This window comes from Haemaphysalis longicornis, unplaced genomic scaffold (assembly GCF_048455015.1).
Source record: "Haemaphysalis longicornis isolate Haplotype H1 unplaced genomic scaffold, Haemaphysalis longicornis Haplotype H1 scaffold_10, whole genome shotgun sequence".
In the NCBI taxonomy this organism is placed as follows: Eukaryota; Metazoa; Arthropoda; class Arachnida; order Ixodida; family Ixodidae; genus Haemaphysalis; species Haemaphysalis longicornis.
Genome location: NW_027526204.1, coordinates 98,055,754 through 98,072,297, shown reverse-complemented (window position 1 = coordinate 98,072,297; position 16,544 = coordinate 98,055,754). Strand labels below are relative to the sequence as shown.

At 48.0% G+C, this 16,544-nt stretch overlaps 1 protein-coding gene across 1 annotated transcript in view; it reads right to left on the bottom strand.

Moving 5' to 3' along the window:
- The window catches only part of LOC144158920 (protein FAM91A1), a 34,502-nt gene that overhangs the window by 16,693 nt on the left and 1,265 nt on the right, over nt 1-16,544 (bottom strand). The window contains exons 3-11 of the mRNA XM_077690111.1: nt 14,267-14,418; nt 13,320-13,377; nt 13,142-13,209; nt 12,167-12,289; nt 9,123-9,213; nt 8,322-8,384; nt 4,898-5,004; nt 4,418-4,456; nt 3,779-3,882 (exon numbers count right to left, since the gene is read on the bottom strand). Coding sequence (XP_077546237.1) covers nt 3,779-3,882; nt 4,418-4,456; nt 4,898-5,004; nt 8,322-8,384; nt 9,123-9,213; nt 12,167-12,289; nt 13,142-13,209; nt 13,320-13,377; nt 14,267-14,418 — 805 coding nt within the window. The remainder of the gene's footprint in view (nt 1-3,778; nt 3,883-4,417; nt 4,457-4,897; nt 5,005-8,321; nt 8,385-9,122; nt 9,214-12,166; nt 12,290-13,141; nt 13,210-13,319; nt 13,378-14,266; nt 14,419-16,544) is intronic.

Here is a 16,544-nt window from a genome sequence, read left to right as displayed (position 1 = left end):
TCTGGAAGTATGCTTTGTACTTCTTGACATTGTTCAGCCAAAAAAAAAAAAAATGCGGTCGAAACAATATTTTAGCCACAAAATACAAAAAAGGGCTTGCACAAAAGCCTTCAGTTTATGGCTCGAGCCTTGGGCTTGTGGCTGGAGCGCCAGGCTCAAAATTAAGAAAAGGTTGCAACAGATGACTTGCAAGCATGTGCAAACATAGGAAAAAACGAGCTCCCAGAAAGATACGAGCTACTAGAAAGATTCTACAGATGGCGCGAACAGGCCAGGCATAATCGCACGTGTGCCGCATGGTCACTCATACCAACAGAGTACAGCGCATGGAGCAACCAAGACCCCCGCAACAAAGGCTGGGCACGGTCGCTGTGTACTCTTCAATAAACTGTGAGTGAAAATATGAGCTACTAGAAAGATGCGACAGGTGGCATGAACAGTCCAGACATGCCCGCTTTGCGCTAAGGCGTGAATTTTCGAAACGCACAATAGAGAACGTACCAGTACATCAATGACACTGCAAGGGGGAAATGCGAAAATGTACTGGTACGTCAGTGACAGTGAAAAGTTCCAAAAGAAAACTGAGTACACTAGAGAGAGAGAGAGAAAATGACTTTATTGTGAAATAAATATCCTGCGGAGGTGGGTTCAAGTGCGACGCAGGGCACCCCCACCCCGACTATACTGTCGTCCTCGCGACGATGCCTCGGCCCGGGCTTCCGCGCGGGCGGCGCCACAAAGGTCTCTGGGGGTCACCCCCCGTTCCCCTCGCCTGCGCCTCCCTGCGCTTCTGCCGGCCGAGAGCCGCCTCGAGCCGCTGGATTGTCCTTCGCTGTATTTCGTACTCGTGAGAGTTGATCGAGTCCGTGGCTTCCTGGGGCAGACTCTCGTCATACCCCCGCGCACTGTGTTCCGCACAACCCCACAGCAAGTGGGCCACCGTCGCATTCGCACACGCACACTCACTACACTTTGCGTCCACGTATACCTCGGGGCACACGTATCGCGCCAACACCGGAGTCAGTACCGAGTCGGTCTGCAATTGTCTATACAGGACGGCTTCGGCTCGGGTGAGCCTCGGGTGCGGCGGCGGCCGCTCCCTCCTGCCGAGCCTGTACCACTGCAGGATTTCTCCACCGTTGAGTAGAGGCTCTTGCTCCGTTGCCTCTTCACCCTCCGTGCGTGAGACGCGGGGTGGCGCCGCGCGACCGGAAAGTTCACGCGCGACGGCGTCCGCAGTCTCGTTGCGGTTCGGGTACGCTCCCGTCGCGGTCCCCGAGTGCGCCGGGAACCACCGGACGTAAGTGACCTGCTCGCACGTGCCCCCCGCACGGGCACCACCAGCTATCTTCGCGGCCTGCGCGCACACCGCGTTCTTCGCATATCCCGATATGGCTGTCCTAGAGTCACTCAAGATCGTGGTACATTCCGGATCCGCCAGCGCCAGCGCGATCGCGACCTCTTCCGCCTGCGCGGCGGTCGAGACCCTCACGCTGCAGGCGCTGCGCGTCTCTCCGGTCCTGGCCGACACCGCTACGGTCACGTACGTGTTCGGGCGGTCCGGGCACCTCGCCGCGTCCACGTAAGTGGCCCCGGCGTCGTCGTTGTAGATCTCGGCCAGCGCCTTGGCCCTGGCCGCCCGCCGTTCTCGGTTGCTGTCGGGGTGTACGTTCCGCGGCAGCGGCAGCACCCGCACTCTTTTCCGCACCTCCTCCGGCAGGCCGTTCTTCTCCTGTAGTCTTCTGCTCTGACCCAGGCCCAAGCTTTTCAGGATATTTCTTCCGGTCCGCGTGGTCTGCAGTCTTTCCAGCTGAGACGCTCGCTGGGACTCCCCGATCTCCTCTAGCGTGTTGTGGACGCCCAGCTCCAGCAGCTTCTGCGTGCTGGCGCTGTTCAGGAGCCCCAGCGCCGCCTTGTACGTCTTGCGGATCGCCGCGTTGATGCGGTCCCTCTCGTTTCGCTTCCACGGGTGAAAGGCGCCCACGTAGGCAACGTGGCTCGTGGCGAAGGACCGCACCAACCGCAACAGGCTCTCCTCCTTCATGCCGTTGTATCTGTTGGCCACCCGCTTGATCAGTTTGGTGGCCATTTCCATCTTTGTGATTACTCTCTCCACCGTGGCTCCGTTGCCGCCGTTCGCCTCCAGCAGCATCCCGAGCACTCGCAGCTTGCTGACTCTGGGGATCTCCGTCCCATCGCACGTGAACAACTTGATCTTACTCGCCTCTTCCTCGGCTCTCTTGCGGTACCTGCCCGGCGGTGGAATCACCAGCAACTCGGACTTTTGCGGGGAGCACTTTAGTCCGGTGCCCGCCAGCTGCTGTTCGATCGCCGCTATCGCCTCCTGCAGCGAACTCTCGATGTGGCCGTCGCTCCCCCCGGGGACCCACAGCGTAATGTCGTCTGCATATATCGTGTGTCGAACCTGCGGGATCTCCGAGAGGCGTTTGGCCACACCGATCATCACCAGGTTGAACAGCACCGGCGAGATCACCGCTCCCTGGGGGGTACCCACGCTGCCCAGCTCTCTCTCCGGCAGCTCCAGGTCCCCCGCTTGTAGTTCCACCGTCCGGTGCGACAGAAAGTCGCGGATGTAGTCGTGGGACCTCTTGCCCAGACCCAGTTCCGAAACCTGCGCCAATATGGCCGAGTGCCTGACTTTATCGAAAGCACTCTGCAGGTCCAGGCCCAGCACGGCTCTGTTGTCCTGCGACGTTGTCGGACGCTCTAGTATCTCGTGCTGCAGTTGTATCATTGCGTCCTGCGTGCTGAGCCTCTCTCGGAACCCTAGCATCGAGTCCGGGTAGAGGCCCTTCTCTTCCAGATACCGCTGCCATCTGTTGTTCAACACGTGCTCCAGGACTTTCCCGACGCACGACGTGAGGGAAATCGGCCGCATGTTCTCGATACCGGGCGGCTTACCCGGCTTGGGTATCAGTATTGTCTTGGCCGCCTTCCACTGCCTCGGCAGTCTTCCCTCGCGCCAGCATCGGTTGAAATACCCCGTCAGCGCTTCTGTCGGCCCGTCGCCCAGGTTTCGCAGGGCTTTATTGGTGATTCCGTCGGGGCCCGCCGCGGACTTGCAGTTGAGGTTCTGCAGCGCCGCGCGGACCTCCCACTCCTCAATGTCGCGGTCCAGGTCCGGGTTGCTCGGGCCTCTGTAGTCGCCGTGGCTCTCGCTGGGAGTGGTAGGGAGATATTTATCGTTGAGCCGTTTACACGTCTCTTCCTTCCCCAACTTCTTCGTCGCGCAGTGCATGATCTGGGCGAGTCGGTGCTGCTGGTAACTCTTGCTGTTGGTATCGTCCAGCAAGTGCCTCAGTAGTTTCCATGTGCGGCTGTGGTGGAGCTGCCCGTCCGCCTCTCTGCAGATGGCGTGCCACTGCTGGGTGCACAGCTGGCGACTGTATCGCTCTATCTCCCTGCCGATCTCGGCGGCCTTCTTCCTGAGATTCCTGTTGTTTCTGTTCTTACGCCAGCGCCTCTGCAGGGCCTGTCTGGCCTCTTTTCGCACAGGAATCAAACCCAGATCTCCAAAGTACGAGTCGAGTGCATTACGACCATGCTAGACAACTTTGTTCTCAGTGGCCAAGGGAGACAGCCTAGGGCTTGCGGGCGCTGATGTCATGTCACGTGACAGGTGCGAGTGACAGCATTCGAATAGGACAGGTGCACCCCAGCCACGGGGAACGCTGGTTGACTAAGATTGCCTTTCGCATTTAATGAGACAGCTAAAGCTTTCGCATTGAAAAGAATGCAGCAGGCAGCGCCAACTCACTTGACACTCTTGCAGTTCTGTGTCAGCCAGGAAGGGTCCAGGCCCGACATGTCAGTGTTCTTCTTTTGTGCAAAGCCAAGACGACAGTACATAGATACAGCATTCTGTAAAGGGGGACAACCACGACGGGTCAGCAGGCTAAATAACAGAGCCCACAAAATGGCACAATGCAATGTAATAAACAAACCCATACAGCAGTCAAACAGAAACTGCTTTGCTTCGTTTCTGTTCCCTCTAGACTAGATGTTAAAAGCAGTGTCGAATAGACATCACTCTGGGACGTTGAGTGATACTCTCAAAATGGGTATACCGAATTTTGGTACGTTAGAAAATAGCTTAGAAAAAAAAAATCGCGCAAAAGGTGGTAGCACCAACAATTCAGCAACTGCTGGTTTTCTTTTCCTTTAATAAAATTTTTTTTGTAGCAGGACAAATAAAGCTCACAAACACCATAGCAGGTATGTGCTGTTTTTGAAAAGCATTGTGGAATTTAGTAAAGAAACATTGTATGACAATAAAGCTGTACTCTAATTTTTTTTTAAACTTATTTTTGCAGGACTTGGTGTACCGTTCCATAATTAACACCCCTGCTTTGTCATAGTACACATTATGACATGTGAAGACAATGCAGCCACTTGCCTTTACAAGTTGAAGGTCAATCCTCAGCACGCTGGCAAGCTGGAAGGAGCGCAACAGAAAAAGCACGTCCAATCAGTTCGAACCTTTCCAGTAAGTTCTTCTAAAGCCATTTTTACACAACAGTTATATCAACATAACCATTTAGGATGTAGTTACAAACACCACTCAATAAATCTACTCCTATAATACAGTTATACACAACAGCTATGTGCGCCAGTTTACTGAATAACCAACAAAAACTTCAAAAGCAAGTTGTAAGCAGTTATTATCCGTTCCCTCATCGGGTAATACTATGTAGCTGCAGAATTATCCAAAGTCTTCTTTTGATTGTCTCCAAACAACTTTACTCCATACACATTTCTAATTATCACTTTAGTTGAGCGACTCGTAAATTCAAGAAAAAATTTAATATCGGCAGTGCAGACGGATACGTGAGAAAGGAAGGTAGGGTAACACATTAACGCCAAAGTAGCAACTCACCTCTGAAAGCGGAGTGTTCCCGTCTATGGACACGAAAATTTTGTACAGCAGTGTTTCGAAATAATCCCCTAGTACCCGGTTCATCACGAAACCTTCCAGCGGTGGGACTGAAAAACAAACAAACAAACAAACAAAAAGTGGGCTTACCTCCAATAATAAAACTGTAACAGTGGGTTACGGGCTCACTACAGCGTTGTTCAAATGTTTTTTTCCTTCTCTGTTTAGAAACGACAAGAGTCCTGGAAGTTTTGAAGTGTTGCCCCACTCTCAATTAAAACTGAATAGTGCCTTTTAACCTGTTTTCACATCAGAGTAGATGAGAGCCTATTAGCTGCTCAATTCCTTCCTCTGCATGAAATATGCTCCCCTGATGTATGAACGGGTAAAATAAACAGAATATTTACTGCCATGATACTTGTGGTGAGAAAAAAGTAATTGCGTATATGCTGATAGTCCTATGTGCCATGGCTCGATAATTATCTTCAGCATGCGTATAAAGCTGTATCCGTTGTCAAACAGCTTCTCAAGCTTGCTCACTAGAGAAGCCCCCAATGTCATGCTAGCCAAAACCTCGACCGAGCACAATTTCTCCCTCGTATTAGCAGGAAAGAACTGAAGCTCTAGGAATTTCACCAGTGAGAAGGTGCAGTGCAGACCACTTAAAATGTAACTGCTTACACTGCCTTCCACAGAGCTTGATGCATAAGCATACCTCTTGAAACGAGTTCACATGAAAACACCATATTGGTTTAGTGCGGTTTCTTGAGTGTCCTGCTGATTGACCTGAGTGGAAGGAGCATCATTTACAGCTACCAAAAAAAAAAAAAAAGAGAGAGAGGGAGGACTCAGCCATCAGCACACACCACATGCTCCGATCTCCCCTCTAACTTGGCTGCAGAAAAGACACAATAAGCCGCCCTGTTGATCACGCATTGCATTTGAGGTCACGTGGTAGCAGGAACCGCCCTTTTCCTTGGCAAACCTCTGGTAACAGCAAGCCACACTGCTGTGAGCTCCTGATCAGCGGCGTAACTAGATAGGATGGCGCCCGCGGCAAATATATTTTCACGCCCCTCATGACAATAATGATAGTGATTATTAATATTAATATATTATATTATTATTATTGTCGTCATCTATGTTGAAAGAAGGCCGTCTGGCTGTTTTGGGAAAGCGAATGAGTGATTTTTTGATTGATTGTTCGCTACAGTGGACTATAGCCGTCTTAGCAATGTATTCATCGTACCACACCCCAGAAGTCCACAAGGTTCGAAATAAAAGTGAAAGAAGAAATGAACCTTGTCGGTCACCGGTTCTCGGCTCGCTTTACATAAAATAGGACCATGAAATGTATTGCTCAAATGATTTATTGCAAACTTCATATTTGCATACTATGCCACATTTTTTATTAATGCTAATGATGCGTTAAAACACTCTTCCCGGCAATCCCTGTTGTCTCCTCGTCACATATCACTGCCGTTTCTGACGCCAGTGCTGATGCTCATCGTCAGCAAATTACCCAGAAAAACAATTGGCTCCAATCCACGCTGTGAAGGTGGTTAGAAAGCAAAGCCTTAAACGACACCCACAACAATTTCCCATGCGACGCCACTTGGATTCACACACGTGGCTCTACAAAGAGTGAAACGAGAGATTCTGTTCTCTCTCGGAACGCGCAAAGGGACGAGGGTGAGGCGTAGATGGGACACAGTGCAGACTAACAGATGTTTATTGCACAAAATTACTTAACTACACAGTTCTGTTGCAACAAATGAGAGAAAGACGGAAGATGAAGATGTAGAGGGAAGAGGGAAGATTAAGAGGGAAGATGTATTTAAATAATTTTGTGCAATAAAGATCCGTTGTTAGTCTGCTGTGTCCCGTCTACGCCTCGTCCTCGTCTCTTTGCGCTGTTCCGAGAATGCTACACCAACACGCCCAAGCTTATACCTTAGTTAAGAGATTCTACCAGCCGTTACCTAAAATTCTCGGGGCGGCGTCACAAATCAGCAGCGTCGGCCACGGCCGGGCTATAGGGCGGATGCCGCCGCTGTAGCCCGCCCGTGAGTCGGCGGAAAGAAAACGGCGAGGAGCGTCTTTGGAGGGTGAGACAGCGCAACCTAGCCATTCTGATGTGCTAGCTCGGGGCTGCGGCATGAAATAGAACCGCTGCGGCAGGAAATGGAACGCAACAGCGCAAGCTAAGGAGCGCAACGCCTTCCACTGAGCATTCGCGGCGTGTATCGTTTTTGATAGAACACGGCCATAATGGTTTGGTGTGAATACAAAAGAGGATCCCTAAAATCTACTGCACGTGGTTCACCTGGCGTTTCCAGGATACCTGCAAATGATTAATGTAATTGTAAGGGTGCAAATTTTAAGAGCGCCACCATCCCACCGCAAGCTTCTGGAATACAAACGAAAACAGAACGCACATGCACACATGCAGCACGCACACACACCCTATATCATCTTGGGTTGCCTCCTGGACTCTGTACCTAAGTGTTCATACATCGGTGGCGCCGCTTTGTGAGAAGGAAAGCAGTAAGGAAAGCAGAAAGGAAATAAACTGCTTGAACAGCCACATTGCAGCAAAAGGATAGGGCTGAGGGAGACAAGGACGGACAGAGGGGGTCATATACGGGGCCCTATGCCGGGAGGTTTGCGGGGCGCTAGCGCCCCGTGTGCGTCCCCGACATTGCGCCCCATGTGTGACCCCCTCTTGTCGTCCTCGTCTTCCTCAGCACTATTCTTTTGCTGCAATGCCGTGCCAACTAGCACAAACTGGCGCTCTCTTCAACAGCGACTTTTGCGGCAGTGCCGCCCCGCTGTGGTGACACACGGTAACCTGGTGCTGCTTTTTTCCCTCGGGCACATGTTGGGAGGACTCGGCTCGGCGCCCCCTCCCAAGTGGCGCCCGGGGCACCTGTACCCCCTTGCCCCCCCTTAGTTACGCCCCTGCTCCTGATGAGTGGAAGCCTACTCCAAGCAAGCTTGCATCCTTGCGGGACAGTCATGTCATAACCAGAGGAGCTCAGCTCAACATGGCACAGCACAGGATCACACACTGCCTCCATTTCCTCCCAGTGCTTTTGCTTCTAGCAGGGTTCCCTGATGGCCCAGTAAGGTCATGCTCTAAGGGAGCATGAACACAGGACGACAGAAGGGATTCGCACAACCTTTGTGAGTCTGTCTCCCTTCTTTCTTACTGTTCTTGTGCATTTTTTTCCCCAATGTTTCTGTTTGCTTTGTTGTTCTCTCATTTGAACAGCATAATTTATTATTTAAAAAAAATTTATAGCATAAAACTGCCTCTGACGATGCCCCTTTGCCCAAGTGTTGCTATTACGGAATATAGAATCTTGCACAAACTACGCATTCGCAATGCAACTTTTGCAATCGGCAACATACACGGGTCTCTCACCTGAAATGCAGTCGTGGTCATCAAGTGGAACGTCAAGGTACACCAGCCCCTTGAGGTAGAGGCCTGAGGGAAGGAGTATTAAACATCTCTTCAAACGATGAAAGGTCACGAACAGCAAAATAAAAAACAAAACACAGAAAAAAAGGATACCGTATTTTCCAGTTTTATACGTCGCACTTTTCTATAAGTCGCACCCCCCTCAAAACGACAGTTTTTCAAAAAAAAAAAAAAACACATAAAAAACGGTGTATAAGACACACCGGTGTACAAAACACACTTGTTAATAAGGTAAACTCATAGAGGATCAGTTCATTAGAAAGTGCGGCAAAAGTACATATGGTTGCGGCGGCTGCCGCCTCTGAACTCGTTCCCCTGGAAGCAGTGCTGGACACGTACATCTCCGTCCAAAGTCTAGACATAACTAACTTCTCAAAAATGGTTTATTGATACGCACAGATGGCACGTACTTACAGACGGTGTTTAGGTGAAACTATCGAAGCCTTCTTCCTCCGACTCGCTGACAAATAATTCATTCATTTAGACCACAGAGCTGTGTTCCTTAATGAGTGCTGACATCACGCAGCACACAAGCACCTTATCGAGCGCAGACCACGCGCGGCTGCCACATACCGGATTTATTCCATACATAAGTCGCACCAGTGAATAAGACACACCAAAAAAACATTTCAGAAAGAAACTGCAACTTATACACTGGAATATATGGTGCATGGAAAGTCTCCAGGAAAAGAGAGGTTCACTAAATAGAACAAGGCGGAGCATATGAAACGGCAAGGTACGTACTTCTCACATCGTCCGCTTTTAGGATCCCCGCTTTCTGTGGTCCATCGTCGATGACCTTGTCGATGACGTCCTTCTCCGACGCCGACACTATCTGAAGTGCAAAGTTGAGGGGACAGATGGGTCTCTGAGGCCGAAAAATTGACAAATAACCGTTTTCTGAAAAATGGCATTTTCAGCATCTGTGGCCCTTTTTCTATATCAGCCTGCAAATTTCCTCATCAAAGGCACCATATTTTCTTGTAAATACCATTTTAAAGTGCAGCCTACAGCTCAGTTCGCACAGAATTCGATGGTGAAACGGCACTTTTCTTGCAATGTGGAGCTAGCATTTCGCCCTCGGATATCTCGGCACCCAGAGCAGGTACAACTGTAATTTTTTTTGCTTCTGATACCTAAATGTGTGGAGAATACAACGTTGGAAACAAATTTTTCAAATGGAGGCTTTGGAAAATTATTATTGTGTTCACTTGACACCGCCTGTGAGCCATTTCTGGCAGAGCGCAGGAGGAGTGAAGTTCAGTGTGTTGTAAAATGACCAAAAATAGCTAAATCAAAATAGCTCTTCCAACATTGTGTTCTTTAATCATTTGTCTGCCTAGCCGTGGGGTAATCACCATTCTGTACGGAGTGGTTATTTTGTAATTGTGGCCCAATAAAGATGGCAATTAATCACTAATTATCTAAAAAAAATAATCAATTTGCAAGAAACCTAATTGCAGATTTGAAATCAGCACAAAGCACTCCATAATGTTGTGCAGTTTCGTTAAAATTGGTTAGTAAATAAAAAAAATAGCACTAAGACCAGTCTGCCCCCTTAAAAGAAACGCTTGCCAAGAAGCAGCAAAAATCTCTGTTGCTCATTTGACATTTCAGCACACTCAACTCTTCCTTGGCCCTAGATCTTGTTCAGCGATTAATCAAACACATCGATGCAGCCAGCTGCCTCTACCACATGTCCTCTTTTGACCCACTTTGCCCTTGCAGCGTTCCCATTCTTTGAAGTCTTGGCAAGGTATTGCCAAAACCTTGTATGATGCTCTGCACAGTGTAAAGCCTGATGTTAGGCTGGGTTGGCATCGATACATATTCAAAGGGAGGGCACTTTTACCGCACAGGAGACAAGCACAGAACACATTCAACGTTCCGTGTTTGTCCTGCACTTTTAATCTGTTCCACTGAATCTGTTGAACTTGTACCGTATTTTCGCGCGTATAACCCACACTTGCATATAATCCGCATCCCCACTTTCAGACCGCCGGAAAAAACAAATCCTCTCGTATTGCCCGCACTTTTGATACAGGAAACACTGCACCAAAGCTACTGCTCAAGCAACACATCACATACTAAGTAGACAGAAAAAGCGTATATTTAGCAAGTAGAATAAATCAGAATTCAGTCAGTGCCACCGCAAGTCCTCAATGTTGTACATGAGGTCTTCTTCACGGCACAACGCGCATTGCAGTGAAGCTGCACTAAAGAAAAAAAAACATCGCGTAATATTCGCACCCCTACTTGCCGCTCAACTTCTCGAATTTTTGGTGTGGGTTATACGTGCAAAAATACGGTACATTAAATCTGTTCTGTGTTTGTCCCCTGTACGCTAAAAGCGCTCTCCCTTTGAGTGTGTACCCTGCTCAGGGCTGGTCATTCAAAAGCTGACAAATTGTTGTTTGAACAAAGCTGAGAAAACACATTCTTTCCCCACAGATCTAAACCATCAAGCTTGTAGTTTTATGTAACATCTTTTTTACTACTGCTGCATGGCATTTATTTTTGCATAGATATTTTTCATGCAAGATGCCATGATGTACAGGGCTGCATTAAAGGTGCGGTTGAGTGCTTACAGTTGTAAAGAAGAAGTTTCTTCAACTCTTTCTCCATTTGTTAAAAAAAAATCGTTTCTATGGCAGGTCGTATGTTATCAAGCTTGCTTAGTTCTGGCATGTCATTCATGCACATTTAGAATAACTGCAAATTGAGCACTTACAATCAGTTCAGGATTTCGTTGATATTAGCTCAATTCCAATTGGCAATACAGTCTACTGAAACAACACTCGCATGGTTAAGAGTGCCTGTACTGGAAAGGCCTGCATCAATTGGCACTATAGTTCGTACCACAAGCTGTGTGCAGCACTGTGGAGGCTACATTGTTGTTAACAGTCCGCCCACTAAGGGCGCCTAACTCACCATGAAGGGGGCCCTGAAAGGATATTTCCCTCTCTCCTCTCGGCAGGTGGAACCGCAAGGCCCCGGCGCCTTTTGTTGCTTCATTCGCGGTGAGTTAGGCGCCTTGGGAGGGCGGACTGTTGACAACAATGCAGACTCCACAGTGCTGCACGTAGCTTGTGGTATGAACTACAGATTGCGTTAATCCATCCATATCTGGCATGTGATTTTTAGTATTATAGCGGCTACCAAAAATACGGCCATTATAGCCAAGAATCAAGTCTGCCTTCTAAATCACCGCACCTAAATGTGAAAGAACTTCACTACGCACGACACAATTAAAGCACAACATGCGCCCCTCCGTCTAATGACGACGACGGTTGAACGCGAAGCTTTCTCGTGACGGATTCGTTGGTCGGCCTATTCCAGATTGCGAGTATGTGCTACTCTGGAGGTACGCCCCACTTTTCCAGAATACTCCCACACCAACTCTCGGGTGTGCGCTCCGCAGGCCTAATGTTTGGGTTTGGGTTATACGGTGCGAATTGGTACCTGCTGCTTGGCGTTCGTTTTGACCTTGTCGAAGTCGGATAGATGCCGGCTTCATAACGCAAGGAACCCAGGTTCAATTCCGGCCACGGGAAGTGTTTTTTCTTTCCTTCCCCCATGATTATACATAGTCGTCATCAGAGAAAGTTGGCTTTCCCGCAGGGCATATTGGTGTACAACGGCGTTACTGAGGACACTAAGCTTCGCTTTATTATTTCATCCCTGCTCTTGATAGAGATAGAGAGAATGATAGAGATTACTTCGAACTGGCTTGTTCTAGCCACAGCCAACACCTGCGAGCTGCCCCAAATCTGTGCGGGGTTGCTGACCTTGATGTCGTCCTCAGTGACGTAGCCAACGTTGATGTACCACCAGGGTTCGATTGGTATCTCGGAGACCGGCTTGGAGGGAAGGAGGTCGCGGACCGACTTCCGCCGCATTGTGAAGAATTTCTGCGTCAAAAAAGGAAGAAGAAAGAAGAAGAAAGCTTTATTTTCACAAGGATCCCCTAGTCCGGAGCTCCTGGGATAGTCGACAGGGCCTTCTCTGCGCGTTCAATGAGTGTTCTTTGCACTTCTGCGCTGAACGGTGATGCAATACCCAAAACGTAAGTCTGAACTTGTTTAAGGCACATGGTGCTCCACATCCTATTGATCTGTGTACACCAAATAATCACCTACTAATGTTGTGTAAAATCCCCAGGAGTTCAGTTCTGCCTACGTCAGTCATATTACAAAAAATGCAACAGGTATGAAGCGAGCTACATGTTGAACGAGACCCCGGTACGCCCCAGAACTAGCGCCCCGTCACGGCTAAGATGTGAGCGAAACGGCTCTTGAAACCTAACATGCAAGCTGACAGGCACACATCGTAGAAGCGGGTGCAGCGTTCGCGACTCGCGAGCAGTTACGTAAGGCGGCGCGTCCGCCGGCGCGCGCCACATTGCGGATGAGTGCCTGAACTAAGCATCCCTACTGTTCCCATTGAAAAGTGGGCGACGCTTTAGGCAATGTTTATACAAGTGGCGTTGGCTAGTCATACTGCCAATACAGGTCAAACACAAAAAGAAAGATAAAACATATGGTACTTAAATGTAGGCCCAGCGGGCTGCGTTTGGTCAAGACTATATAGGTACACAAACCTGTTATTGACTGTGATTACAAGTTGACCTTGTATGGCTACAATTATGCATCAACCTATGTACACATAAGTACAGTACAGTTTGCCACAGAGTTCGTGATCTTCACACTTGGCAGCCACAAAATGAGGCCGACACCGACTTAGAAAGCGACAATGACACCCACCTTCGACGACCTGCAGCGGTTCATGAGGTCGATGTACTGGTTACGACCAATCCCCAGCAACCGGAGGCCTGCAAATGCAATGCGCCAGCACTGACAACCCTGCAGAATGGCCGCCAAGGTTCTTGACGAACGATGGATCAGCGCAAAAGAGAAAGCAAGGGACGGCTTTGCCACTCACAGTCAGCAGCGGTGAAATTCGGCAACGAATCGTAGCTTCGCTCCTGTTCCATAAGATCCTGAAAGTCACGCAAAAAATGGCGTGTGAGGTAACAAATAACTAACAGAGAACGGGTGACATGGTCAACAAACTGATAGAGAACAGGGTAGTTTAGTTTACAGTCAGACTTACCCCTATCCCCTTCTCTTATTACTAAAATTTCGTCAGGAATATAAGAACTTATATCAGTGGTTCCCAGGCATGACTGCCCCGAGGAACCCTTTTGGGCTTGCGAAAGTGATGGAGGACCCCACGATGGAGCACATGTTCATTGGTGTCACAACGTCAAACAAATTGCGCTTGCAGCTTACATCGCCCACACACTAATCCAATGCCTGCCTTTTCTGCTGGACGTTAATGATGATGTGTGTCATAATGTTAAACAATTTGCTCTTGAATCTAAAAGTGTTCTAAACACTTATATGCTGCCTTTTCTGTGTTTGTTTTTTTTCTTCTCATAGCTGGTGTGTTGTGCAAAAAGCAGGTGTTAAAACATGTGCTATGCGGAGAAGCAAAACGCACATGTAATGCGGTGAAGCCACCTTTTTTTCGCATTGCAAGCAAGTGCTGGCAAAAATGGAGAAAAGAATGGCTGGGGGGAGAGTTTTGAGGGAGGCTTCACGGACTCCTCAAATGCTCGCGCGGACCCTCATTTGAGAACCACTGACTTCTACGATGCCTCTCCCATAACTTAAACTATGTCACTGAAACAAAGAAAGTTAAATTATCTAGCTCTCGATCAATAGTCGTCCACAAAAATCAGTATCACCGCCATTCATTTTCTTTGTTTTGATTGATTACGTAAGCTTCGGATGAAGCAACCACCTCCTCGGTCCGGCCAAAATTTCTTCAGTTGCGGGGCCCCACCACTTGGAACTTCAGGTTAGCGATCAGACTGCCGCACTCACCTGCATGATGGAGATGTAGTACTGGAAGGGGGTGATCCGCATCCGGGTGACGATGTAGTCCGACAGGTGGTACGGGTAGAGCATCAGGTGACTCCGGCTGTACTGGAGCACGCTGTCGTAGTAGGACTTCTCATCTCGGTGGAAGGAGCGCACTGGGGACGGACCAAAAAGGGAAGAAGAAGAATAATGGGAACAAATAGTCCCGAATGGCTGACCAGTTCTCTGGGAGAAAGGAGACATTGAGGTCGCAATTCAGAACTCCCACTTTTCCTACCCCCTCGGAAACCTTTGACTAATATGCACAACAAGTCTCCGTGCCCAACAGTAGGCCTGGGAGAATAACAATGTAACAGAAATGGATTTATGTGCAGTGATCCAATGTCATACCAAAATCAACATCCCTCTGCTTAGAGCATTCGTTCTCAAATGGGAATCTGAAGGAGACTCTCGGAGGGCAGCACCGGATCAACAGTGCTGAAAGATCGGTTAAAAAATAACTAAATAAATAAACAAACAAATAAATAAAAAGGTCTTCTCCCCTTTCCCCTCTTGTTACCCTCTCGTCATTCTTGAAACTTTTTAGAATTCGCTGCAAAGAACACATGGCATATTTGCTGAAAGAATATCTGGAGTGTTTATGAACACCGCCTGCGTGTCTACTTTCTCACAGAGCAAGTGAAGAGATTATAGTCAGAATTATCAGATTATCAGACGAAGAGACATAAAAAGCATTAAGATTTTCGGGCAAGTTTGTTCACACTGGAAGAAGGGTAAACTGCGTTAAAAGTTAAGACGAAAGGAAGAAACACATACGACACTTGGAAGTGCCATCTAAGTGTAGTATGTGTTTCTTTCATTTGTCTTAACCTTTCACGCAGTTCACCCTTATTTTACTTAACAACATCTTCCCTCGCAAATCAAGAATCACATTCGTGAAAAATGGCTTCCCTCTATCTGCTTCACTAATTTAGCAGTGCACGTTTTAATTTCCTCTGTGCGAACGCTGCCGCAGAAGACAGGTGGGCATTTTTTTTCAGAAATTGTCCGCACATCCCTGCAGTAAATACGTTACCAATCGTCTCGCTATTTTGTGATTTCATGCAGTAACAGAAATGCTTTCCTAAGGCAGTGTTTCCATACAAACAGTGATATTATACATTGCATATGCCGAATGAGCCCCACAAAAATTTTAAATGGTTTATTATTCGAATGTTTTCATCGTGCGTGGAGCTAAATCTTCTAAAAAGGGTTAGAAAACGAGGTCAGTATGAGGTCAGTATAAAAAACAAGGTCAGTACTGAACTTTTACAAAAATGTTTTTAATAACATTCCCCGAATAACAATCATACACATTTTTATTTATGCACAGATGCTTAATCTTCAACAGGTAATACATTTACATTTTTGTAGGTACATCAGCATGCCCATCTTCCCGACTCCCCCTTGAATCTTTTCAGGAATGATTGGGAGAAGCCGACATGCTGCCCAAAAAACTGCAAGCGCGAGAGAATTCAATGCGACCTCATTAAAGGAGCCATGAAGGCAAAATACAAGTTGGGTTTAGTAAAAAGACTGCTAGTCCCAATAACAATGATACCAATATCATCGCAATCTTCGAACAAATAACGGAGATATTAAAGAAAACGTGTGAAGCAGTCGCGACCCCCTAGCCAATTTCCCGCAACTTTTATACGACGTCACGTAACCTTGTTTGTGTGATTGGCGGCCGCCTAACTGACCTGTCGCGACGACACATGACTGGACGTCTGTAATGGGGCCTCTAGTTCCATTTGACCGCATCACTTGAATGCTAACGTGCAGTTAACACACTGAAAATTATGTTTTATTGTTGGCCCGTATGACGTCATTCTTGCTCATAACACGTCACTGTGGCACAAAATTTGAAGGTTTTTAAATACTTCTTGCTTTTTTGTTGTTAAAAACATCTTTTGTGGCTGTAATGAAGCTGAGTGAGATACCGAATCCTAGTTCTTTCAAATTACACGAAGTTTTATTTTCTCTTCATGGCTCCTTTAATATGCAGTGCTCTTAAGTCACCAAAATCAAGATACCACTTGTTAGAGCAATTTGACACTGCCCCCAAAAAATTACGGATGAATTATCTGGTCAGACGCCCCCTGCCACTTGAATGAGATCCCACGTGCTACGCTGGCGTGCAGTCGGTGTTTACGCAACCTCCCACAGAGCGAAACGTCGCTGGTATATGATAACAGGGCAAGCGTTCGCTTTTTATCTCCACACTCTCAAATGTCAGTTC